The sequence below is a fragment of the Crinia signifera genome, chromosome 7, assembly GCF_055691185.1.
Source record: "Crinia signifera chromosome 7, ASM5569118v1, whole genome shotgun sequence".
Lineage (NCBI taxonomy): Eukaryota > Metazoa > Chordata > Amphibia > Anura > Myobatrachidae > Crinia > Crinia signifera.
This window is the reverse complement of record NC_139223.1, coordinates 189,896,422-189,921,742: the sequence shown is the minus strand read 5'-3', so window position 1 is coordinate 189,921,742 and position 25,321 is coordinate 189,896,422. Positions and strand designations below refer to the sequence as shown.

The 25,321-nt window shown below is 44.3% G+C and overlaps 1 protein-coding gene across 6 annotated transcripts; it reads left to right on the top strand.

Annotated features, from left to right (window-relative positions):
* The first annotated feature begins 1,915 nt into the window (after positions 1-1,915).
* HNRNPA3 (heterogeneous nuclear ribonucleoprotein A3) lies at positions 1,916-23,910 on the top strand. Of its 6 annotated transcripts, none has more exons than XR_014450861.1 (14): positions 1,916-2,060; positions 5,640-5,666; positions 7,622-7,744; positions 9,353-9,499; positions 9,577-9,787; positions 10,101-10,190; positions 10,598-10,729; positions 10,817-10,897; positions 11,740-11,904; positions 12,046-12,168; positions 12,251-12,338; positions 20,546-20,602; positions 21,902-22,038; positions 23,440-23,910. XR_014450861.1 is itself a non-coding variant. In XM_083154725.1 (12 exons), the coding sequence occupies exons 1-11, from the start codon at positions 2,040-2,042 to the stop codon at positions 12,319-12,321; spliced, it is 1,176 nt and encodes a 391-aa protein (XP_083010851.1). In that variant the 5' UTR covers positions 1,917-2,039; the 3' UTR covers positions 12,322-12,338; positions 12,437-12,875. The 6 variants fall into 6 exon arrangements, 3 of the variants coding, with proteins under 3 accessions (XP_083010851.1, XP_083010850.1, XP_083010852.1); XR_014450859.1 differs by having other exon boundaries at positions 20,546-20,606; XR_014450860.1 differs by having other exon boundaries at positions 20,546-20,658.
* The last annotated feature ends 1,411 nt before the right edge of the window (positions 23,911-25,321 follow it).

The following is a 25,321-nucleotide window of genomic DNA, read 5'->3' as shown; positions in this document are numbered from 1 at the left end:
GGCGATTTATACTCATAATTTACTTTCCATCTGGTGCTCTGATATTTGCAGGACATTCACCTCTTTCACTGAGGTTCACTTAGAATATTTCCAAAAATTACAAGCTGTATATTACAAGCTGAACATTATAATCATGATATTTTAATCTGTTATCTTTATTTAATTCATGTCTACTTTTAATAAATGAAAAATATTTTACATTATATACAGTAAAGTCTTTTGTCCTTGATTCGGACCTTCAAGCACATGATAAAATTAGCGCAAAATCCACTTGCCCTTTCCAATCTGATACACGGATTCCGTAAACCCTTTGAGGGCCAATGGAATTTGTCAAAGTAGGTATGAAAATTGCCAAGCAAACATTTTTATTCCTCATAATGACCTGTAATGTTTACTTTATATAGGAAATGTAATATTTTTTTACACAACATTTTTTATTTGAATTTATATAACAAATGTGAGCGATGCTGGATATTGTAAACATCTCTCACAGAGAATTAGATTATATTAGATTAGAATTAGATTTGGGTGAGTTTTTTTGTTTCTGTGCAGGGTAAATACTGGCTGCTTTATTTTTACACTGCAATATAGATCTCACTTTGAAGTAAAACCCCACCAAAATCTAATTCTCTCTGCACAAGTAACATCTGACCCACCTGCAGTGCACATGGTTTTGTCCATCTAAGAAGGATTTTGTCATAAAGAGTGAACTAGAATAAGGCCCCAAATCTGGAGAATAAATTGGTTAGGTGATCAATTCAAAGCCCAATTTGTGTAATTTTGCACAGATATGTATTATTCCTTTTTTTGTGGCAGCTGCAAAACCAACTACCGCATGTGAACTATGCTTCACATGGGACATTAGAAGAGTGGAACTTTACAGGTGTAACGTCACCAAAGGGATTGTGGCGCCATCCCATATAAATGTACCACACTTATCAAACGACCCTCATATACATTTCTCCGCACATGACAAAGGTAGAACAAGGTGCACACATATGTCACTGAAGACTTGCGCAATTCTGCAACCTATGCCTTCTCTTGCACCCGGACAGGAAGACCAGGGAGGTGAGGAACCCTAAGGGGTGTATTCAATGCTTTCTGCGAACTGTGACAGGGAGCAGTGCTGCCTGCTCGCTGGGTCAGTATTCAACTGACCCCCTACACACGCCGTTTCCCCCTCGCTAGGTTTTGGAGCGAGGGGGAAACGGCGTGTGCGGCCGCTAAAATAGTGAGGCTCGCGGCTAAATGCAGCGAGCTCCCTGCATTAGCCATGAGCCTCGCTGTTTGGGGAAATCAGGATTCCCCTGGAACGTTGAATATGGTGAGCGGCCGGCACGGGGGTTCTTGGCGGACTGGCAAGCTAAGTATATTTGATGTCCACTGATTTCCATCTGATGGAAATAGATCATTTATACACAGCGCTCACCTTAATGTAAAAATGATGTTAATAAGTGTGCTGGTGCTTATCAGGATGCTGTGCAATGGATAGAAATGACAATTAACCAGAAATGGTACATTAATAAATCATTTTTATTTTATTGATTGCTACCTAAACGCACCTGGAATAGTCACAGGAAGACCTGCGCGGTGACACTCTCAGGGACCCTTATGGGGCGTAAGAGTATCCTATAGGGACCTCTATTGTGCATAAATAGGACCCCCACCTGGGACCTATATTCCCTGGAGGTGGCAGAGCTACTATAGCTTAGAGGCTCCCTGTTGTGGAACTAAAAGTACCAGCATGCCCTTGCAATGCATGGGGGGGGGGGGGGGGACACAAACAACACTGTGTTGTTCTATATACATTTGCATTAGGGCCAGGCCGCACTGCTGACGGTGGTGCTAGGAGCCCGCCACTAAGTGACGTCACGCCTCATACACCACCATTAGGACAATGGCGGGACCCTGGTGTGGGCGGGGCCGTAGCGGCAGAAAGAAGGGGGAGGAGCCAGCGTCCGTAACGTGAGCGGGGAACGTGCCGTCTCCCTTCTCTTCTCCTCAGCAGCGGAGGTCGTAGTCAGAGTAAGCTCGGCGTCATGCCCCGGCCAGGAATGGAGGTGAGTGCCGTACATAGTACTGAGAGCTGGGGCTGCTAATGAGGTGATCGGTGGGTGGGGGATGTAGGGAGACACCGGGATTAGGCAGCTGTTACCTGGAAGCGGCGCCTAGCCGGTCCCGGGTAAACGCTTCTGTGGATGCTGAGACCTGTAGTTCCCCTGCGTGTGGCCCGCGGGATGGTTCCGACCTGCAGAGAGCCTATATCCCTTCTCTATCGGCGGGCGCCGCGGCCTAGCAGCTGGGATGGCGCCGGCTCCCCCTCCCCCCTCTGTGCGGCCTGCGCAGCAAATGGCGGCGGTCAGGAAGCGTGGAGACGGCAAGATGGAGCCGGCCAGGGGTGACCGCGCTGATCTCACGTTATCTGTGTCACCGTGCCCGGGGCTCAGGGACTGGGGTGTGCAGGCTCAGGGACGATCTTTCCCGCGGCACAGGGCTGTGGAGGGTTATACATTAGTGGCCCTTATCCCTGCAGCAGGGCCGTGGAGGGTTATATATTAGTGGCCCTCATCCCTCCGGCACCGGGCCGTGGAGGGTTATACATTAGTGGCCCTTATCCCTCCGGCACCGGGCCGTGGAGGGTTATACATTAGTGGCCCTTATCCCTCCGGCACCGGGCCGTGGAGGGTTATACATTAGTGGCCCTTATCCCTCCGGCACCGGGCCGTGGATTGTTATACATTAGTGGCCCTTATCCCTCCGGCACCGGGCCGTGGAGGGTTATACATTAGTGGCCCTTATCCCTCCGGCACAGGGCTGTGGAGGGTTATACATTAGTGGCCCTTATCCCTCCGGCACAGGGCTGTGGAGGGTTATACATTAGTGGCCCTTATCCCTCCGGCACAGTGCCGTGGAGGGTTATACATTAGTGGCCCTTATCCCTCCGGCACAGTGCTGTGGAGGGTTATATATTAGTGGCCCTTATTCCTGCATCACAGGGCCATGGAGGGTTATACATTAGTGGCCCTTATCCCTCCGGCACAGGGCTGTGGAGGGTTATACATTAGTGGCCCTTATCCCTCCGGCACAGGGCTGTGGAGGGTTATATATTAGTGGCCCTTATTCCTGCATCACAGGGCCATGGAGGGTTATACATTAGTGGCCCTTATCCCTCCGGCACAGGGCTGTGGAGGGTTATACATTAGTGGCCCTTATCCCTCCGGCACAGGGCTGTGGAGGGTTATACATTAGTGGCCCTTATCCCTCCGGCACAGGGCTGTGGAGGGTTATACATTAGTGGCCCTTATCCCTCCGGCACAGGGCTGTGGAGGGTTATACATTAGTGGCCCTTATCCCTCCGGCACAGTGCCGTGGAGGGTTATACATTAGTGGCCCTTATCCCTCCGGCACAGTGCTGTGGAGGGTTATATATTAGTGGCCCTTATTCCTGCATCACAGGGCCATGGAGGGTTATACATTAGTGGCCCTTATCCCTCCGGCACAGGGCTGTGGAGGGTTATACATTAGTGGCCCTTATCCCTCCGGCACAGGGCTGTGGAGGGTTATATATTAGTGGCCCTTATTCCTGCATCACAGGGCCATGGAGGGTTATACATTAGTGGCCCTTATCCCTCCGGCACAGGGCTGTGGAGGGTTATACATTAGTGGCCCTTATCCCTCCGGCACAGGGCTGTGGAGGGTTATACATTAGTGGCCCTTATCCCTCCGGCACAGGGCTGTGGAGGGTTATACATTAGTGGCCCTTATCCCTCCGGCACAGGGCTGTGGAGGGTTATACATTAGTGGCCCTTATCCCTCCGGCACAGGGCCGTGGAGGGTTATACATTAGTGGCCCTTATCCCTCCGGCACAGGGCTGTGGAGGGTTATATATTAGTGGCCCTTATTCCTGCATCACAGGGCCATGGAGGGTTATACATTAGTGGCCCTTATCCCTCCGGCACAGGGCTGTGGAGGGTTATACATTAGTGGCCCTTATCCCTCCGGCACAGGGCTGTGGAGGGTTATATATTAGTGGCCCTTATCCCTCCGGCACAGGGCCATGGAGGGTTATACATTTGTGGCCCTTATCCCTCCGGCACAGGGCCAGGGAGGGTTATACATTTGTGGCCCTTATCCCTGCAGCAGGGCCATGGAGAGTTATACATTTGTGGCCCTTATTCCTGCATCGCAGGGCCATGGAGGGTTATACATTAGTGGCCCTTATTCCTGCATCGCAGGGCCATGGAGGGTTATACATTAGTGGCCCTTATTCCTGCATCGCAGGGCCATGGAGGGTTATACATTAGTGGCCCTTATTCCTGCATCGCAGGGCCGTGGAGGGTTATACATTAGTGGCCCTTATCCCTGCAGCAGGGCCGTGGAGGGTTATACATTAGTGGCCCTTATCCCTCTGGCACAGGGCCGTGGAGGGTTATACATTAGTGGCCCTTATCCCTGCAGCAGGGCCGTGGAGGGTTATACATTAGTGGCCCTCTCCCCGCGGCACAGCGCTGTGCAGGGTTATACATTAGTGGCCCTCTCCCCGCGGCACAGCGCTGTGCAGGGTTATACATTAGTGGCCCTTATCACAGGGCTGTGCCTGGCTAGGGGAGTAGATGATGCTGCTCACATCTCTCTGATTTTATCAAATCACTACTTATTTTTTTCTGGTAATAGTCCATATCATTTTTCTGGATCACTGAGTGCAAATGGTGGCTATGTGATGTAACATGCTAATTGCATGTACTGTAACATAACATGCTAGAACCCACGACACCGACCAGTGTACACTGCCATGCTCCTGTGAGTTTATTTTGGGCACTATGTGGTTATTCCCAGAGACCAGTCTCCTAAGCAAGTCTTTGTTGTGATTTAATCCCAGAAACACAGTAATCCTGTATGTTTGCCTCGGTATGCACATGGTAGTTATGTGAGGCCCCACACTGCACCTCAGGCCCTCAGGCCCTATCTGCCCCACATGCTCCAAGTATAATTGTCTCACCGATCTAACAGTTACTTTACCACTCATTTAGACCTTTGCAAGACTGTTCAGCTGACCTGTGTGTAGAGCAGATCTGTCATAGTAATATGAATACGTTATGTAGTAAGCCTGTGTTATGTATTTCTTTGTACATGACTATCGATCAGATGAGTTCTAAGGGACTGATTTCATAAGACTTTACATTTTCACTCATTTTTGTATTTTAGCTAATTAAAGATTTCCCATCTTATTGTATAGTATCAGCGTGTACTTTGAAACATTTCAATATACAGTATACCAAGATATGGTCTGAGATTGTGATCTAGATATATAGATAGATCTTAATTGTCCCAATCCCTTAACATCTGGGGGCTTTGCAGGTCCTACATTGGGAATTATGGTGGGTAGTTTATCCCATCCCAGCAAGTGCAGCATATCTTGTCAGCTTTTCAAATGGTAGCCTTGGATGGTGTATACCGCTAGTGTCTCCTGTCCTAGCAAATGTATATATTCCAGATTTATGTACAGCTACAGGCTATGGAGAAGCCGGATTCGGATTTCTAGAAGGTTGTACAGCTAGGATCAGTGGTTGGGTAACATGCTGGTACTGTACATGGGAGAGAATCCTGTAATGGTAAACTATTTTCTGTATTGTTTTAGGATCACTGGGCAACTTCAGAAGATCAGGTGAGTGTACTCTTTTCCATGCCAATATTTGCTAACTTTTAACTCCAATACAGTAATGGGCCCCATACATCAGCAATTGTGACCATCCTCTGTTCTGGATATGATTGTCACAATCTTTAATGTGTGGGCTCCCCCTTTTGGCGATCCCAATCAAAAATTAATAGGGATCGCCAATCGATTGCTGAATAAGATTTTTAAACATGTTTAAAAAATCTGGGTTTATTGGAGTTTCATCTTTTTGTGTGGGCATTCTAACAGGAAAAATCTGCCGATCAATGAAACAAATCTGTAGTGTATGGGCAAGTCAAGTAGATTGGAGAAACAATTTATCTGGGGGGGGGGGGGGGGGGGAAATCACGACCTGAGAAGCAGGTGTATGGGGCCCTTAACACCTTCTACTCTGTAATGGACTACATTATGTAACATAGTAGGAAATATTTTTTCTGGTATCCTTACTAATGCTGGCCACACGTCAGACCAACTTTCCTCCAACCATCCAACTAGTTGGTTGGATGGAATAAAAACCTGGTACTGCATAGGAGCAAATGTAATTAACTCATTTGTTTCCTAAATTGGAAAATGGACAACAACTGTCACTCAGACAATGTCCTGTAGTTGGACCTATTTGATTTAAACAATTTCACTGAATGCTTTTGTCCATTCTCCTGAGTTTGTGAGCAAATTGCATGCCTCCCAACATGACCCGCCAGGAGGGACAAAATGGCTGTTACTGGACTTCCCCCTTAATGTATGATTGCCATCATCTGTGGTGAAACGCCTTTCTTATCAATTACCTAGCTCACCACAGATGATGGCAATCATACATTACTAGGGAAGTCCAGTAACACAGCATTGTGTCCCTCCTGAAGAGGGTCGTGTTGGGAGGTATGAATTGCTTATTTGTATTTTCCCCCATCCAGTACCAGATTTTCAGTCCAACCAACTAGTTGGATGATTGGAGGAAAGTTGGTCTGATGTGTGGCCAGCATAAGAGGGGTAATGTGAATTTACAATAAGCAGTGTTGGTTTAAGGGTGCAAAAAGACCTTCTACTTTGTCTCTATAGATATACCTTGGCTGCTATTTAGTTTGTAAAGAAACAAAGGGTGAAATTTAATAGGATGAGAGAGAGATTTGGTAAGAAATCTCAGCACTTGTTTAGTTTCACAGCGCCAGCATGGCGCCATGCGTCTGAGTCCCCTTGCGGGGCTCGCTACGCTCGCCACACTATTTAAAATCAACTCCATGCCAACATGGATAGTGGAGGTATGAACTATCCATGTTGGCATGGAGTTAAGTTACTTTTTTGGACATATTTCGCTGGTGCCGTGAAACTACACAAGTACCGAAATCTCCAGGTTTTTTTGAAAGCGGCAATCATTTACACTGCACTGTGTAAATGATTGCCGCTTTAAAAAACCTGGAGATTTCTTACCAAATCTTTCTGAATCTCATCCTATTAAATTTCATGGGTTAGGTTGACAGTCAAAAGGTCGACGTGGTTTTTCACTTTTTTTTTTTACCTGAATGTCAACAGTCTTAAGTTCACCACGTCCCCTCGCATGGCATTCTGCGCTCGCCATGCTTTGGGCACGGTGCCTGGCTGCGCTCTGCTCCCAATTTAATTCTCACACCATGCCCAAGTGGATGGTAGGGCATGAAATGCTGCCTGTTAGCTCAAAAAACAGTGAAAAACCCATGTCCACCTTTTGACTGTCGACCAACCAACCGTGTCCCCTTGTGCTAAGGTTTCAGTAGTTTAAGAGAAACTTGGCCCTTCTAGCTTGAACTCATGAAATGGAGTGGGTGTTGTGGACAAGTTCACCTCCTATCTGACCATTACTCATACTGGCTGGCACATTTTGGGATGATAGGCATTGGTTTCTGCTAGTGAAAATTATTGTATGTACCGTACTTGGGTATTGCCTCTTTCATTTATTGTTCTCCCTTGTGTAGGGACACGAACCAAAGGAGCCAGAACAGTTAAGGAAGCTTTTTATTGGTGGTCTGAGTTTTGAAACTACAGATGACAGCCTAAGGGAACACTTCGAACAATGGGGAAAGCTCACAGACTGTGTAGTAAGTATCAAGCTGTCCTATACATTTGAATCCGAGTTGTTCATATTGTAGTTTCCTTCTTAAACCATTGCGCCAGACCTCTATATCCTATGAAGCTACTCTGCTGTAATAAACAAGTCTCTAATGTGAATTGTGGGGTTTCTCAACCTCAGTCCTTAAGTACCCCCAGCAGTTCAGGTTTATCAGGTCACCCGGCAGGTGCACAAGTGTACTCATTACTCACTGACACATTTTAAAAGATCCACAGGTGAAGCTAATTTCACTTGAAAATGTGGAAAAGACCTGGAAAATGTGAACTGTTGCGGCTACTTGAAGACTGAAGTTGAGAACTGGTTTAGTTGGAGCTCTTTGAGGCCATGATGGTGTTCTCTCTGCTGAAATACAGATCTGTTTGTGCTAGAAGCACCACAGCAGTGTGACACCCCAGGCAAGAAAGAGGAGCTGCATATGTTTTGATAAGTGCAGGATGCTATGGATGGGTATTCAATCAGGTCGATATTTCCTAGAGGTGGAAATACCGGGTTTTTCAGACATGATCAGGTTAATTTACATTCTACCTGTTCAGTACCGGTCTGTGTTTCAGGCAGTCGGATAGGCAGTGCATTGGCGAAAATGGCAGCGGATTTAACAATCTAGCAGCTGTTTTAGATGCCTTCCAGATTCGACTTGGAAGGCGTCTACACAATAGGCGGTATTCAGTGGGGGGGGGGGGGAGTGTTGTACAGCGAGGATGGCTTTTGTTCAGCGAGGAAAAGCCATCCTCACCATCCGGGAAATAATCGCCATCAGAGGGTGGCTAGGATTCCCTGGCATGGCTCGTCGCAAATGCAGGGAGCCAATGCATATAATGGCGAGCCTCATCGTTTTGATGGCCGCACTCGCCGTTTCCACCTTGCCTCGGAGCAGGCGAGGTTGAAACAGTGGGTATGGAGCTGGTGGGGGTTGCTTTGAATACTCAAACGGCAAGCTTTCGGCACTGCTCGCCCCCCACATTAAATACCGCCCATTGTGTTTGGACAGGCACCTTTTTGGCAGGAAAGAGCCGGCACATTTAAATCTATGGCTGTGTATACATTGCACTTTAGCAGGATGCAGTCAAACAGGAGCCGTGTAGCAGAATGCTTACTCTAAAGGGATATATCCACAAGCCTGCTGCATCCTGCCAAAACGCAATGTGCGGCTGCAGCGTAACAAAGTTGGATCTGCATAGGCAAGATTGAATACCAATGGCCAATATTTCAGATCCTTAGAACTAACGGTCAAGGTTGAATACCAAACTACACGTATATACTAAACTCAATAGTGCACTCCTCACCATAACCCTATCAGTACCAGCGGTTATGGGACATTACTACCATCTAACTCCACTTTCCACATGTTCTTTCCTGCTGTTTTGATGATCTGTCCCCCACTATAAATGGCTGGTTTGGCCTGCTTCAGCGGTTCTCGTCTATTGAGATCACCCGATTCTGCAGCCTGTCTAAGGGTTATTGCTCCATAATGCCTTGTTATAAAGCCCTACTCTTGTAACATGAAGATCATGCTTCAGCGCCTTGCTAATACAATCACAGCTGTGTTGTCATTACTAAAAACAAGTCTTAATTTCAGGTTATGAGAGACCCACAAACAAAGCGCTCCAGGGGCTTTGGCTTTGTGACCTACTCATGTGTAGAAGAGGTTGATGCCGCCATGTCTGCTAGGCCACACAAAGTCGATGGTCGCGTTGTTGAGCCCAAAAGAGCCGTTTCCAGAGAGGTAATACCGTGTTTCATTGTTCCTTACCTTGCAATCCTTGATTCGGCAGCAGAAATAACAAACTTCTTTGTTCACAGGATTCGGTCAGACCCGGTGCACATCTCACCGTAAAGAAAATATTTGTGGGTGGCATTAAGGAAGACACAGAAGAATACCATTTGAGAGACTTTTTTGAAACTTACGGCAAGATTGAGACCATTGAAGTAATGGAAGATCGTCAGAGTGGAAAGAAAAGGGGATTTGCTTTTGTCACTTTCGACGACCATGACACAGTTGATAAGATTGTTGGTGAGTGAAATTGCCAGTACGTTAAGTTGGCTCTGTTGTGTTCATGGCACCCTCGCCTGTGATGGCTTTGTTAGAGATGAACGCCTGTATCTGTTGAAATGGTGCATTGTGCTGGTTCAGTGGTTGACTTGCTGCCGGTGAATTAGGTTAAGGCAGTTTTTTCCAAATCTATTTTTACCAAGTCTCTCAAATACTTTTATTAATCTTATTTAAACCTATGTTTTTCTAAATGTGTAGCAAATCTTATGTTAAACTGTGGAAAGTTCTTGGTGTAGTTGATAGACTCTATAAAAGTTCTGTTTTTGTCTTTCAGTTCAGAAATACCACACAATCAATGGACACAACTGCGAAGTGAAAAAAGCACTTTCAAAGCAGGAGATGCAAACGGCCAGCACCCAGAGAGGTAAGCTGCTCTACCAATGAGGGAACACTTGAGTCTTAAGGTGCGATCACACTGGGCGATATACTGAACAATATATATTGTGTTGTCACTTCTGAGCGCTATCGTTCACAATAGCACCCAGTGTGTATCCATCGAAAGACTAAGACTATTTGCGCTCCCATGGGTAGTTAACGGTTCCCGCTGTCATCTGTGCATGCAACTTAATTTGACCTGGTCAAACGACTGCATGCTCAGCGGGTGGACCCCGCGACATCACTGAACTGTATTGTTCAGTGTGTCCGAACAGATAGTTTGCCTGGGAGTTTAAGGGAATTTTTTACAGCTATTGCTCATGGAGCGAAACGACAAGTGATTAAGGGGTTTTCAGTCTCACTAGTTTTGGACACCATGGTGTTTTTGTCTGTCAGGACGCGGAGGTGGCGGAAGCAACTTCATGGGTAGAGGTGGAAATTATGGAAGCAGTGGAGGTAACTTTGGAAGAGGAGGTGGTGGTGGCGGCGGCAGTGGGGGTTTCAGTAACAGAGGAGGAGGAGGAGGTGGTAAGTCTTCCGGCCCCAGGATGTGTGCACTCGTAGCCATGTTGTGTTGTAGAAGAAATTCAAATGGAACTCCATTTTTGTCTGCAGGTGGATATGGTGGTGGTGGCGGCGGCGGCAGAGGTGGCTACGGTGGTGGTGGAGATGGATACAATGGCTTTGGTGGAGATGGTAAGTCTGCTACTTCTACATGGTAGAGAACTTTCTAAGATATGGATTTTGTTTTTTTTTCACCTTTTTGAAGCAAAGTAATATAGTTTTCTTTTTACTGCGACACCGAATTTGAAAGCTATACATAATAGTTTCTCATTTCGCACTGATCACTCAATGGCATGGTCCTTGCTTGCTCTGGTTGTTTTTTTCAGTTGGTTGACCCTTACTTTTGGACGTCATAGAGTCCTGGCCGCGATGTGAAATGTCCGGTTTGGGTGCCTAAACAGGACTCACACGTTTCTGTTTTTTTTTTTGTTTTTTTTACAAGAGGTGGCAAGTAGAAATGTTGGCAGGTGCCAAAACAAGAGTTGACTTCACCCTTATGTGGACTGTGTATAACTTGGAAATGTCACCTGACTGACCAATCCATGTTAAGTCAGCCTCAAGTACAGTATCTACGGCAGATGTCACTAAAACAGCAACTGCATTTCACTTGCTAGTTCTTAGTCAGAGGGGAAGACCCCTGAGGTAGACTGGGTAATGCTGTTTCTGCAGCCAGTCAGGAAGTAGTGTAAATTGGGATGTGTGACCGGAAATCAAAACCGCACTATCTAGTAAAGAAATCCTTGTTTAACAAATGTGGAAAATGTATTTCCACTTTTGATACCTGTCCATACATCATAGCCATTGATGCTCACTGAGCAGTCATTTGTCAACTACTGGCAACTACAGGCTTTCAAAGTACTTTAATTCCGTAGTTAAGGTTCTCCAAATTATAGAATATAGGGAGAGGGCTTTAGCTCCCAGTATGCCGTACATGCACTTTCTTACAACTTTTTTTTTTGTTTGTTTCTACCTAGGTGGAGGCAATTATGGTGGTGGACCTGGTGGGTATGGTGGCAGAGGTTACGGAGGAAGCCCAGGTTATGGAAACCAGGGAGGTGGATACGGTGGTGGTGGTGGGGGCAGCAGTGGTGGATATGATGGCTACAATGAAGGCGGAAACTTTGGCGGCGGCGGTGGAGGTAAGTTAGTCCTAAAATCTTATAAGGAAAAGTTTATTAAGCTATGTGTACGCTGACTAGACACTGCTGTGTCCTATATAGATATTTTTACGGTAAACTCTGCTTTTGTTAACAATCTTCTCGCATCTTGTCAATTTCCAGGCAACTACAATGACTTTGGGAACTACGGTGGGCAGCAGCAGTCCAGTTATGGTCCCATGAAGGGTGGTGGTGGAGGAAGTTTCAGCGGAAGAAGCTCTGGAGGTGGCAGCGGCCCCTATGGTGGTGAGTAGCGTTCCATTTCTTTTCTTTTTTTTTTGAGCTTTGGCAAGAAACTTCCTGCGGCTAACCCCTCACTAATCTGTAGGTGGCTACGGATCCGGCGGCGGAGGGGGCGGCGCTGGTGGTGGAGGCAGCTACGGCAGCAGAAGGTTTTGAGACTACAACAGAAAAAGGTAAGTTCTAACGGCTGTTTCCTGTCTTGTGCTAATGAATCGGATTTGGCTGAAGAATCACTTGAGTAATAACCTTCTTGTCCTATATCATTCAACAGGCTACAGTTCTTAGCAAGAGAGCGAGGAGTTGTCAGGAAAGCTGCAGGTTACTTTGAGACAGTCGTCCATGTGCATTAGAGGAACTGTAAAATCTACAGGAGCAGCGAGGATCCATAGTCAGAAAAGTTACCGCAGCTTATACAGAGGCATTTCTTGTTCAGGACTGTAATAGCCACAGTTTGCAAACAGTGCAGCTGGTGATTAATGCAATGTAGTGTTGATTTAGATGTACATTCCTGAGGTCTTTTTATCTGTTGTAGTCTTTCTCCCATTACCCCATTACATCAGGTATATTGCCCTGTAAATTGTGCTAGTGAAACCAGGAATAAAGAATTAAGGCATTTTTAACTTTTAAAACAATTTTGTGTAGTTCAGTATCTCCACTTATCAGGGCACAAAGCATTGCTTAACCAACAATAAACATGCTTTTTTTTATTATCCATGAGTTAGTCAGATTATTATCAAATGAGCACCTGGTAGTATCCAAAAGTGCAGCTCGGTGACCAGAGTGAACCTTCTTCCAGTGGTATTTCAAGCCCTAAAACCAGGGTTTTTTTTTTTGTTTTTTTTTTAAACCTCCAGTACGAATATCCATTAAGAAACGTATGTAAATGTATTAAAGCTCCAGTTTCCAGAAGTCAAGGTGTTGGCAGATTAAGCCTGGCGCAGTGATAAAGTACGAGCTGATTGATTTGTCATCACCAGTTAACTGTCCCTTTTCAAAACAGCCTGTCACTTGGAAGCTGGGTTTGAAAAGGGATAGGAGCTGATTGGCTGGTGCATTATCACCAATCAGCACCTAGCTGTCCTTTTTAAAACCTAGCCCCTAACTGCCAAATCACAGGCTAGGTTTCGAGAAGGGACAGTTAGGAGCTCTGTTTTTTATGGGGCATTATCATCGTCCGCTGCACCAGGCTTAATCTACCCCTGATTTAAGTTACCAATTATCTGGTAGTGAGTGTGGAATTTGGTTGCTCTGTGTGCTGTGACCACCTCTGTAAACCCGACGCCGTAATCTCTTTGAGATTAGTCTGACGATGAGGCAAATACACCAGTGAAATGTCTTACGGACTTTGTTACTTTATCCTCAACACTGTCCGGTTCAATCTGGTCAAATGTCAAGTAATTTTTTTTGCTTCCTGTTGGCACAATGATTGGTAGCCTAAAATATCAATTGCTGTCCATATTCAAACTGTTTTGTAAGGTAGCCTCGTGTGCCATTTTGTATAACTGTATTAGACCGTGATAGTCGCACTTCTGTTGCTGTACCTGGAGTGATAATGATTAATAGATGTATTGACAAAAGTATGTGTATTGGGTTTAGTGTGACTTTTTGTTTTTTCTCCATTTTGGACAACCGCCGTCTTGAGTTTAGTTTGACACTACTTGCCAAAGTTATTATATAACTTTCCGTATAGAACTAGCCAGGAACTACTTGCATGTACTTATTTAAGTTGATACGTAACAAACGTAAATTTTTATTTTTTTTGCCCCCCTCTTGTATGTTTTCTAATAAACTGGCTTGTATCTGTAAGCTTGCCTCGAGTTATTTTAGCGCAGCATTCTTCCATGAAGAGTAGTAAGTTAAGACCTCCGCAATTAGAACACTAAGCTTACAACCATGTTGGTTTAGTGTTTGTATGCAGTATAGTTGATATGAGCACCCTTTTCTGAAAGCGTGAATGCAGCTCTTGTGGAAGCCCACCTAAGGGTTTACTATGGCAGAATATAGAAGAGACTGGGAATGTATCTTAATACCTAAAAACACCACCTTTTTGGGTGTGTTAAGGTTGATCAGATATCTTAAGACCTTACATAACTATATGAATAGAATGTTGGGTGGTTTCTACCCTGTTCACAGGTCATCTATGGCGTTAATGTGCTAGTTATCCTCCTAGCACCTTATACTGACCCATCCAGCGCATTATTTGACATTCTCTCCCCTTCAATATAAAGGTTCTTGGCTGGTTTGCTTTATTTTGTTGGTGGTACCTTTTTGAAATGCACTATGCTCAAGTGGAAGACTTATTCATCCTGCTGAGGAAAGCTTATAGACGACTGTTGAAGTGAAACTATAAGGAAATCTGACTTCAAAGTAGCTGCGCTCCAGTAACTTCCTGGTTCCTGACATACGGTAGACGTGGCACTTAAAGGAACTTCTAACTCAAACAGCGTCTTTGTCTTTTCCACACTTCAGAAATAGCAGCGTATTTTGGCACATGGTACTCATGCTCAGAATACGATTGCCCACGCTGTCCCTTGAATGTGCAGCTGGGTCTGCTCTTACTGCATAATACAAGCCCCAGTGGCCGCAGCCACTAGACTCTCTGCCACCTTGCAGGGAGCACATTAGTTGGTATTTTCAAGATGACTGCTAGAATCAGGATAGTAACCATTGACACGTGAAGAGGGTCCTGAAAGGCAATTAAAAGCCACATCAATATTTGAGGTGTCGTCGCTGTTGAAACTTCTGGTTCAATCCAAATAGCCTGTAAATGCAATGGGGGGGGGGGGTTCGCTAGGCTGTTTTCAGCGCAGCCCTGTTTTCGCTAGGCTGAAGTTTATCAAACGACTGTACATGCGTGAGTCCATTCAGCGAGTTTTCTTTCTAATTGCAAGCTTGACCGAAAGTTTGTTGGTGTCACTAACAAATTTCTGAGATCTGCAGAAAAATGCAGACCTGATCAGCGAGGGCATGTGATGCCAGCTCTGGCCTTGATCAGCTTATTTCTATTGCATTTGCAGAATCTGTAACCAGATGATCCAGATCTGTGTTATGATGATTACAAGATTTCCCATCCTGTATCTACCTATACCGAGTCTTTGGAGCCCATGGCATGGAAGCCAGGTGCACTGATTTATTTTTATTTTTTCAAATCTGTATTCCCCTTCCTAGGTCTGTATGGGAAGTGATGTGAGTAATGATTTTTACAGAAGTACGTTCACGTGACCAGATGGCTTGATTTGTCTCGCCACTTTGACTAGATTTGCCTTTGATAAGACCATGATGCTGGCAGAGCAGACATGAGCATGGTACCGACTTCCTTTTTGTTTTGGAGTGGCCTGCATTCACTTTATATACCTAGCCATGACTGACCAGCTGGGGGTACACTTGAGTGTTTGCGGGTGGCTGCCTAGTCTCGTTCCCTTGGAGCTGGCAGCCCACTTTCACGAGTCCACTTTATCCGACAAAGGGTTTCTTGTGATTCCCTCCACAATGGTGGCTTGTTGCACCTTCATCCCAGGAAGTGCCCATGATGCAGTGCTGCACACTGTACATTTCCAGGAGTACTGGACAGTGTCTGACTTGGTGGACATTACAAATGCTCAGTCTGCGGTAGGACACAATTCCTACCTAATTTGGTGAAAAAGGTGCTGAAAAATAGGCCTCCAGCATTTGTCTTCTCATCCTATTGTCACAATGTGGGTGACTGGTCCGTCACCATGTGGATGACTTGGTACACAGTACTGTATTGGTGACTATGGCTTGCCGTGTCTGTATATTTCTAGATTTTATCCCTTGGCTGCTGGCCATGAGGAACGGGGTTACACAATCTGCATAGCCCTGCAAGTGTCCAATAGGCTATTTATACAGCAAGTTCCATTACCATGTTGCCTGGCTGAGTTATCTTTAACCTACACTAGAACAGTCTGGTCTGGGGAAAAGCCTGAGTACACACTAAGCACTAGATCAATTGTTCAGCTGATGAATATCGCCAACGGGTTGCGGGAGTATACAGCAAACATGACTGAAGTCTTTCATGAGTCAGCCAGTGCCGGTATAGTAATGTAGATATAGCGGTACATGTGTCGCTAGGCGACCCGCTGACGGAGTGGTTATGTAGGCTCCTTCATTGTTGGTGTATTCCCAACCCAAAGACTTTAGGATATGATATAAAATTTACAGGAAAATTAATTCCTGACATGACTAATAGGATCTAATGAAAGTGCAGACTTTCCAAATGAAACTATACCTAAATGTATAACTTTAACAGTTCTGCCATTATAAAAAGGCACCAACTACTGAAGTGCCATTTGAATTGCTGTGAATTAAGTGTATACATAAGTTATTTTACAGGAATAGGTCAAGTCTTCTCTGATTCCAAGCCATAGGTCTGCCTCATAGTTTAGAGCACATGTTCTCAGTCTGTCCTCGGGACCCCACACAGAGCATGTTTTGCAGGTCTCCTCACAGAATCAATTTAAATAATTAGCTTACCTTTTAAAATGTTTCAGTCTTTAATGAGTGCACCTGTTGTGTGACCTGGGAACTGTGTGGGGGCCTGCGGACTGAATTTGAGAACCATTGGTTTAGAGAAAGTCCTGTGGAATGGGATACAGTAAGTGTAGCTGGTTTTCACCCCAGTAACATGTCTCATGCCTGGAGCATTTTTATCGGGATCAATGGTTCCTAGAACTATTTTACAGTAGGGAAGCTTATCGTGGGATTTTGGCCTAAAATGGCAGGATTTGAATCCTGGTATTTATGGAATTGGGTTGTGCATTTTTGCCTGGCAGCACTTGGTTCAGATGCTGAACGCATGGCACTTAGGCGGTCAGCCATAGACAGTGTCAGGAGCATTTCAAATGTAGCAGCGGCCCCTGATTGGCCTGCGTCCAGTGCTACATTTGAAATGGCGCTATATATCTTAATGGCTGCCCACCTAATAAGTGTTTTAAGTAAATCCATCTAGTCTGCCGCCTCCCTCTACTCTCCTTTCCTTGCTGCTACCTATGCTATGACCCTCCCTCGCTACTTCCCGCACCCACTCAACCAGCTCTCTACAGCAATCCATATTCCCATCCCAATATAGAGACATTTTCACTCACAAATTGGACTCCCTACTTTTAGAGACCTTTTCACGTGTTGTCCCACTTCTTTGTGAATAAGGAAGGGTGTATACTGATGTAAGTACAGCTGTTTCCATAGCGGCTGAGTCGAGTACACTGCTGAATACTTGGAAGGTATTTGTTTGGTACCAAGCCGATATTCATTGCACAGGTGGTTAAACCAAAATGACCAAGATACTTGGTGGCCAATACTGTACCACTGACTTGGCAGGGATTTCCCTGTGGACAATAGTCAATCTATGCAGGTTTTGAGATGGTGTACACCAGTGAGGTCAAACTACATGTCCCAGCATGCCTTGCCACATTTTATATAATGGGTTGATAAAGCTGTCAGGGCATGCTGGGATGTGTAGTTCCACAACAGCTTGAGGGTCATGAGTTTGACACCACTTGTGTACAACAAATCTCTTGACTATACCATAGACGTTTTTTGTTGAAATCTCCCAATGTAAAGATTGTATACGTTGTTTTCTATTGCACCCATGTCTGTAATAGATTATACGTTCTGTATTAAATGTTTTGGAGTGTCTGCCATGGTGATTCGCAAGTAGGATTTTGCTCTAGTGCTTGGAATCAGCTGGCCATACACTTGGAGATTTATTGTGCAATCTGGCTGGTTGAAACAAAAATCTGGTAATATTTGAATGACAGTTTGTCAGTTTTCCAGCATTTCAAAGCAAATGGTCAACTGTCATCTGATCCCATAAACTACCAGATTTTTGTTCCAACCAGCCAGATTGCGCAATAAATCTTGTGTGGCATTGGTGTGTATGGAGGATGTCTACTGTACAGTGATCTTTGGTGCAATCTGGCTGTGCCTCCATTGCAATCTGCACAGGAGTGGTTATTCCAACTTAATGCTAACCCCCCCCCTCTGTCAAACTTAATTTCAAAGCTCAAGTCCAGTAATCCTATTTTGAGAGCTAGTTGGGTTAACGTGTTTTACTACTTTCGATGGTGCACTCAATATTCCTAATAACTGAGGGGTCAATCCTATAAGCCATGATTTTGGGGGTAACTATCGTCACGGCGGAAGCCGATACTTGCCAAGGCTCTGCAGAGCAGTAAGCAATTTGAAGCTGAAACCAGCCTGCTAAGGGTGCGAGATTAGGTGCTGTTGCTGGCGTTTAAACTCAATGGCACATCGTAAGCATCACATTGAATAGTATGGACCATGTTGAGCGGATAATTTCAGTTCTGTATTCTCTTGTTGTATTTACTTGAATGTATTTTCGTTTGCTGGTTATGTAATGCTAAATAAGGTCTTGGAATAGAGCAGGTCCTGGTTTTGCTCTCTGGTTCTACCAATAGAATGTTAAGCTACTTCTATATGGCTTCAATGTTATTTAAAAGTTCATGCAGTTCAAATACCCTACAGGTGACCATGTCTTGCACAGGGATCGGAGTTTGCGGCCGGTACACCTGGCAAACAATAATGCTGGTGTTCTAAGGCAAACTCGGGATAATAGAAAGCACCCATGGTATTGTTCAAACCATGTCATACTCAAATTATGCTACACTTCCTTATACCTTATGCAAGGGTTTTCCCTTTCCACCTGTCAGGTTTTTGAGCGAAATGCAATTAACCTTAAAATTGAGGCCACTTTTAGGAAATGGTATTGACCTGTTCTGGTAGTAGAAACTACACCAAAAAGGACCTAATCTATTCCAAAGTCACAAAGAGGTTCTGGAGCCCTCTTTTCCTTTAAGAAGTCAGAAATCACCACATGCTTAGTTAGGGAAAGGGCGCAGATCTTCAATGTTTAAATCCATAAAGTAGACAATCGCCTGATATTGGTTTAATCAGAATGTATATATGCAGAGATAAATCTACTCTGCAAACCATATGGTTGGATAGGTCTATTTGACAAACACAAGGTCAACATGGCCCAAATTACGGGCTTATTTTATAAATCACTTGACCGATCATGTAGATGGAGGTGATTAGAGAATGCATTGCATTCACCCATTAGGAAGTGTCTGACCTGTAACTGATGCGCAATCTGCGTGTTACCGGTGTGAACTTAGCCACTGTTGCATGAAATAAGATTCACGAACCAGGCAGCAAAATGTAGGAGCCAGAAAGTTGTAAATCCATTGACCTCAAGTTAAGCCCCGTACACACTGGGCAGGAAAATGCGATACAGCGTTCATTTTAGCCATGCTGAGAGATTGCTCATTTTAAGCAACTAGTTCATATCAAAATTGTAAGTGGTGTAATTTTTACCCTTTACGTCAATCTTCTATGACGCAGTCCTCCATTACAATATAGTACAGTAAAGAACACTTTTATAATAGAAAGCTTTTGCTGAAATAGGTGCGAGGCCTAGCTCTGTAGAGCTTGCTTTTCAGTTCTGTACATTTATACAACTTGTGGGGAGAAAAACAATGTACACTTGCCTAAATCAATGTTTCAATCATACACAACCCATAGCCATAACGGGAGCTTATTTGGTTGGTTTTAAGCGTTAACTGGTTTAATCCGGTTTCCCAATTCCACCATTACAGATCTTGAGGATATCCATGCTTGAGTCCAGCTGGTTAAATAAAATTTGAAGTATTGATTAAATCTGAGCATTAGCATGCATAACCTTAAAGCAGGGATGGGGAACCGTTGGCCCTCCAGCTGTTGCTGAACTACACATCCCAGCATGCACTGCGGCAGTTTTACTATTTGGCCATGCTAAAACTAGCAGAGCATTCTGGGATGTGTAGTTCAACAGCTGAAGGTTCCCCACATCTGCTTTAAAACATGGACTGTAATTAACGTTCAGAAAACCTGGTTTAATGGATTGTCTGGGGGGGTACCTATTGATCTTTAGTTCATGTGTGTGTTTGCAGATAAGTATGGTCTCTTGTACTAGTAAATTGCGAGCGGTACTACTTTATAGACCAGTGGATTACAGGCAAACTAATTAGCACTACAGTATGGTCTCAGTCAGCCTTATTGCAGGAGTTACAGCAGGAACAAGAGCTGCAAGCTTCCGAGAAGTGCCAGGAGTTTCTATGCTGATAGTAAGGAGCTTCCCCCCGAGACTAGTTACAGCTGAAATAACGAAGACAGTCTAGCAAGAGAGCAACATCTATTGGAGCCTACTAGAATGATAGCACTACAGGTGTGACAGAAAGCCAATAGGTCTAGCAGTGAGACCTGAAAGCGAGGGCCATAAGAATAGGTAAGGTGAGCTTTCATTCTCTACCCCTTTTGAATGAAGGTTTGATCGCAAAGTTGTGCTGACTTTCTTCTCTCTTCACAGGAGTCTTGAGAAGCCGTCGAGAAGGAAGATTGCAGAATTATCTGGACAACCTGCCTCGTGAGTGAGTGCCAAACACACCTATGATACCCCGTTCACATTTCAGCTTTAACACGGTATTTTGAAGTTTTTTAACCGTTTTTAAAACTGGTTCAGCTGCAGTGTGAAAGCTCCATTGTCAATTTACCGGTTACAGAATACCGGTATTTTGAAACTTGTTAAAAGCTGGATCCTATCTGTTTCTGAGCCGTTTTCCCTGCAGTCTGAACAGCTCACAAACAGTATTTGCTACAAATGATAACCACACAATGGTGATAGGTTATCTCCCTGCATGATCCCCGCCCACAAGCAGGAAATAAACAAAGGAGATTCCTTGCAAAGACGCACTGCTTGAACTTGTTGCTTGAAATGGGTTGAATTTGAAAGGCACAAAAACTGTATTGAATCTGCAATATACAGTTTACAACATGCAATATGAAAGGGGTTTAATTGGCTTTTGACACTTTTTAAGACACGTTTACAAAAACGGGTTGAAAGCAGGTTTGTGAAACCAGCATAAATGAGCAGGGATGTAGGATCTTATCGTTTATTCTCTTAAATATCCCCCACTGGTTGGTCATTAAGACCATTGGTAGCTAGATCATAGCATATGGGCATGCATCGATCTACCAACGGCCCGTGTTTTCCAAATCACCTAGCTGGTGCACAGCTGTAGTCATTACTAACAGTCACATTTCCCAGATCACCTAGCTGGTGCACAGCTGTAGTCATTACTAACTGTCACATTTCCCAGACTCCCTAGCTGGTGCACAGCTGTAGTCATTACTAACTGTCACATTTCCCAGATCACCTAGCTGGTGCACAGCTGTAGTCATTACTATCTGTCACATTCCCCAGATCACCTAGCTGGTGCACCGCTGTAGTCATTACTAACTGTCTCATTCCCCAGATCACCTAGCTGGTGCACAGCTGTAGTCATTACTAACTCACATTCCCCAGATCACCTAGCTGGTGCACAGCTGTAGTCATTACTAACTCACATTTCCCAGATCACCTAGCTGGTGCACAGCTGTAGTCATTACTGTCACATTTCCCAGACTCCCTAGCTGGTGCACAGCTGTAGTCATTACTGTCTCATTGTCACACATGCTGCTTTCATTCCTACTATAGAGCCATAGGTTGCCTGATATACATGAACTGTTGGTAGATCTTGAGGGCAGATTTTGGCCCTCCCTGTTGTAAATGGTATAAAATTTATTGTTATGGCGTTTTGTATCTTTTTTTTTTTTTTTTTTTTTTTTTTTAACTTTAGGTGCTCCATAATAACAAATAGTATTTTGTTTTTTTGTATTCTTTTAGCACACCCCTATGGCTGCAACTGATATGATGGAAGAAACTCCTGTGATTGACCATTCAGTTCCGGCTAAAAGTTGATTGATTGGGAATTGGTGTCTGTTACTGGACCTATAAACTTAAACGCACTGGGACACTAAAAGGTTATTACCCTAATTTTACACTTGGAGTGCTAAAGCCAAAGCAACCTGAATTGTGAGGAGGCCTCTTGGTCTGTCCGAGCATAAGAGTCCACAAAGTGTTTCTAGAACATATGAGTTAGCGCCTTCTACCGATACCGTGTATTCTTTCACTGCTTTCGGTTACGTTTTACTGCCTGGTCACATAGACAACTGGACCAGAGAGCTGAACAGGGACATTCCATGTGATTATGTGCTTTTTTCCTTATTCCCTTAGATTCTGCTTAATGCAGATCTAGAATTTGGAGGATGGGTGCTGGTGAGCCATATTGGCCCAATCCTATGCTTGTATGGCTTTCCAACTGTGACCAATAGAATTTCCCATTTCAGAGATGAGACTTGCCCACCTCCTGCTCCTAAAGATAGGTGGTAGTTGAAATGACTTGTATTAAGCTTTCACCTGGAGTACCAACATCTGTGAGATGTCCAAAATAGCCTCTAAAATGCCAGCGTCACTCACAGTTGGTATATAAAGTCAAATTAAAAATTTTGTGTAAAAGATTAGATTTACTATATAAGGTAAACATCACAGGTCATTTATGATCAATAAATGTTTGCTTGGCAATTTTCACACTGATTTTGATAAATTCACTTGGCACTCAAAGGGTTAAAGAGATAAATATCTAGCCAATCCGCTCCTGTCGATTTCAAACACAAGCTAGAACAGTAAGGAGCGGATTGGCTGGACATTTATCATTCCGTCTCCCTCAAGTTTGGCCCTCTAGTACTAAGGACCTTTTTGTCTTGGCACTCGCCTCATTGATATATATATATATATTGTGTGTGTATCAGGTTTGTAGTCCTAAAGAGGATACCTAATTTATCAAACTCTGACACTACTACATAATGTTATCTGAAGTCTGGTCTCCTGCTTATATAATTTGTCTTGCTGCCAGACATTCTGGGATAAATGGGGATTTTAGGTTACTGACAGTGGTATTCGGGATTCACAGATGGGAGATTAACCCATTTTATAGAGCTCGCTGAAGCGTCTGCCTGTTAAGCAGCCATTGCACTACATTGGGACTACGTACATCTGGGCTCTGAAAGCATCGCTTTTACCTAGTAGAAGTTGCTGGTATTAAACAGTCATTCAAGCACCGATTAGAGAAAATATATGTTCCTTTCCCTTAAACATGGCCCTGTGTAATTGATACTAATGCTCTCTTAAAAGTGCGTGTAATGCCCATTATAGTAGCAGAACTTCAGAATATTCCAAAACAAATACCTAGGGCTGGCTACTTGACTCCCTCTGTCTGCCAGCAACATTGCTTCTCCCACCTGCAGCCTGACGCTCCCCCGATGCTGCTGTACCTGTAATACAGGATTTTAATGTATGATGCCCAATGTATTGTTTCTTTACAGATAATACAAGAAGCTATGGCTGGGTGCACAGCAACTTCCAAGGCATAGCGGCATTATAGAAGATGAATGGAATGTACAAACTGTAGCTGAATTATTATTTTTTATACTTTTCATTGTCTTCGTTTACTGAACTTACTGAAGATGGGTCTTTTTTTACCAGCTCATAGCCACTTATGATGGCATTTAGTAGCCAACTGGAAACCTACAAGAACTTAATGTATATGTAGATCTTGAAATGGTCTCAATTTGAATTCTGTGATCCAACTCCTCTCCGGAGCTCTACCTTCGTTACATGTACATATTCCATTTTTAAAGTGTATTCTTTGCTATATAGAAACTATGTATCCTGTCACTAAATAGTGCACTAGACTGACATGTATGATGTGTGTTTGGCTGCATTACAGTACTTCATACTGGAGGGTTATGGCTCAGTAAACCATTTCTATTAAACATATGGCTTTTGTAATACTACCCCTCAGTAATGTGGAGATATTGTCTTAGGTGTTTTCCTGCCAAATGTGGACTGTTCAATAAGGTTTCATAAATGTCAGTAGGTCATTAAATATGCCTGCGAGCGGCAGCTGGTGTACAGTGTTCTGTCCCTACTGAAGCCGAATGTGAAGAGTTCATCTTGTGACGAATCACAAGATGCTAACTGAGTTCTTTGGGTTAATGAGAATGAAGTGCTCTCTATAGAGCAGTGAATGTCATACCCTGTTTTCACTGCTAGGCAAATTCCCAGGTCAAGCTATTTGACTCGGTAATTTGCCTTTTTAACAGGTTTTTTTTTTTTTCTCAGTGTGGGCGGATCATCCCGGTTTGAAGTTCCTGGGTTTCCAACCCTGCTTTTTACCTGGGTTAGACCTGGGATGACCCCTGCATACTGCAAGAAAGTGTTAAAAGGTAAATTACTGGGTAGAACTGCTTCACCCGGGAAGTGAGAATGGGATCGGGTGCTGCAGTCCCCGGCATTTAAATGGCGGTTAGTTCACACAAGCAATATGAACATAGTATTGTAGACATGTACAGAACAGATCCTGGCCAACTGCAGTGGCGGGAAAAGTGTTGGGCAGAAACTCACAGCCTGATCACTCATGAGGGTCCTAGGAGGGAGTACAGGAGCCATAGGACCATCAGATTAAGTATTCTTCTGTGATGTCCAAGCAGTGTCCCCAGCAGGTCAGGTCCAGGTGTTTGCTTTTTGGCCTCTTTCCAGTTTTTAGTTTCCTCAAAGTAGTTTTACCATCATAGGGATTTCAAGTCTATTTTGTTATCCTACATTTTCCTCCTGTTTAACTCCTGTATAAATCTTAATTTTTCATATGTATGAACTTAGAAGATAAAATACTTTGAATAAGAAATAAATTCTTAGCCTGCACGCTGTCTAATGGGTGTAAAAGATGTGTGCTTAATGATGTACACACCACCCCCTTCCACACACCACAGATAGACAGATTCGCCAGTCAAAGGTCTAGGTCAGTAGTTCCCAACCCTGGTCCTCAAGTTCCACCAACAGTGCATGTTTTCCAGGTCTCCACACAGAATCATAAGTGACAAAATTAGCTCCACCTGTGGATCTTTTAAAATGTGTCTGAATGAGTGCACCTGCCGGGTGACCTAGAAAACGTGCGCTGTTGGGGGTACTTGAGGACCAGGGTTGGGAACCACTGGTCTAGTTCATCAGGCACAGGGTAGCTGTTATCTGCAGTAGATATGTTCAGTGCTATGGTGGTGATTAACTCATTTATGGCTGCTCCGCATTCTCTGCCTGTGTCCAGGGCCAGCCAGAGAACCCTGCACCCAGCTCCAACTCCTATAGTCTGTATCTAGTTACAGGAGATCTTCAGCTTCATGTTTCTCTGCTCCTCTTTGTCCTCCAACC

Coding starts and splice junctions, on each gene's coding strand:
- HNRNPA3 (XM_083154724.1), top strand. CDS start 2,040: ATGCCCCGGCCAGGAATGGAG. Junction 5,667..7,621: donor GGGCAACTTCAGAAGATCAG/GTGAGTGTACTC, acceptor TCCCTTGTGTAG/GGACACGAACCAAAGGAGCC. Junction 11,905..12,045: donor CTTTGGCGGCGGCGGTGGAG/GTAAGTTAGTCC, acceptor GTCAATTTCCAG/GCAACTACAATGACTTTGGG.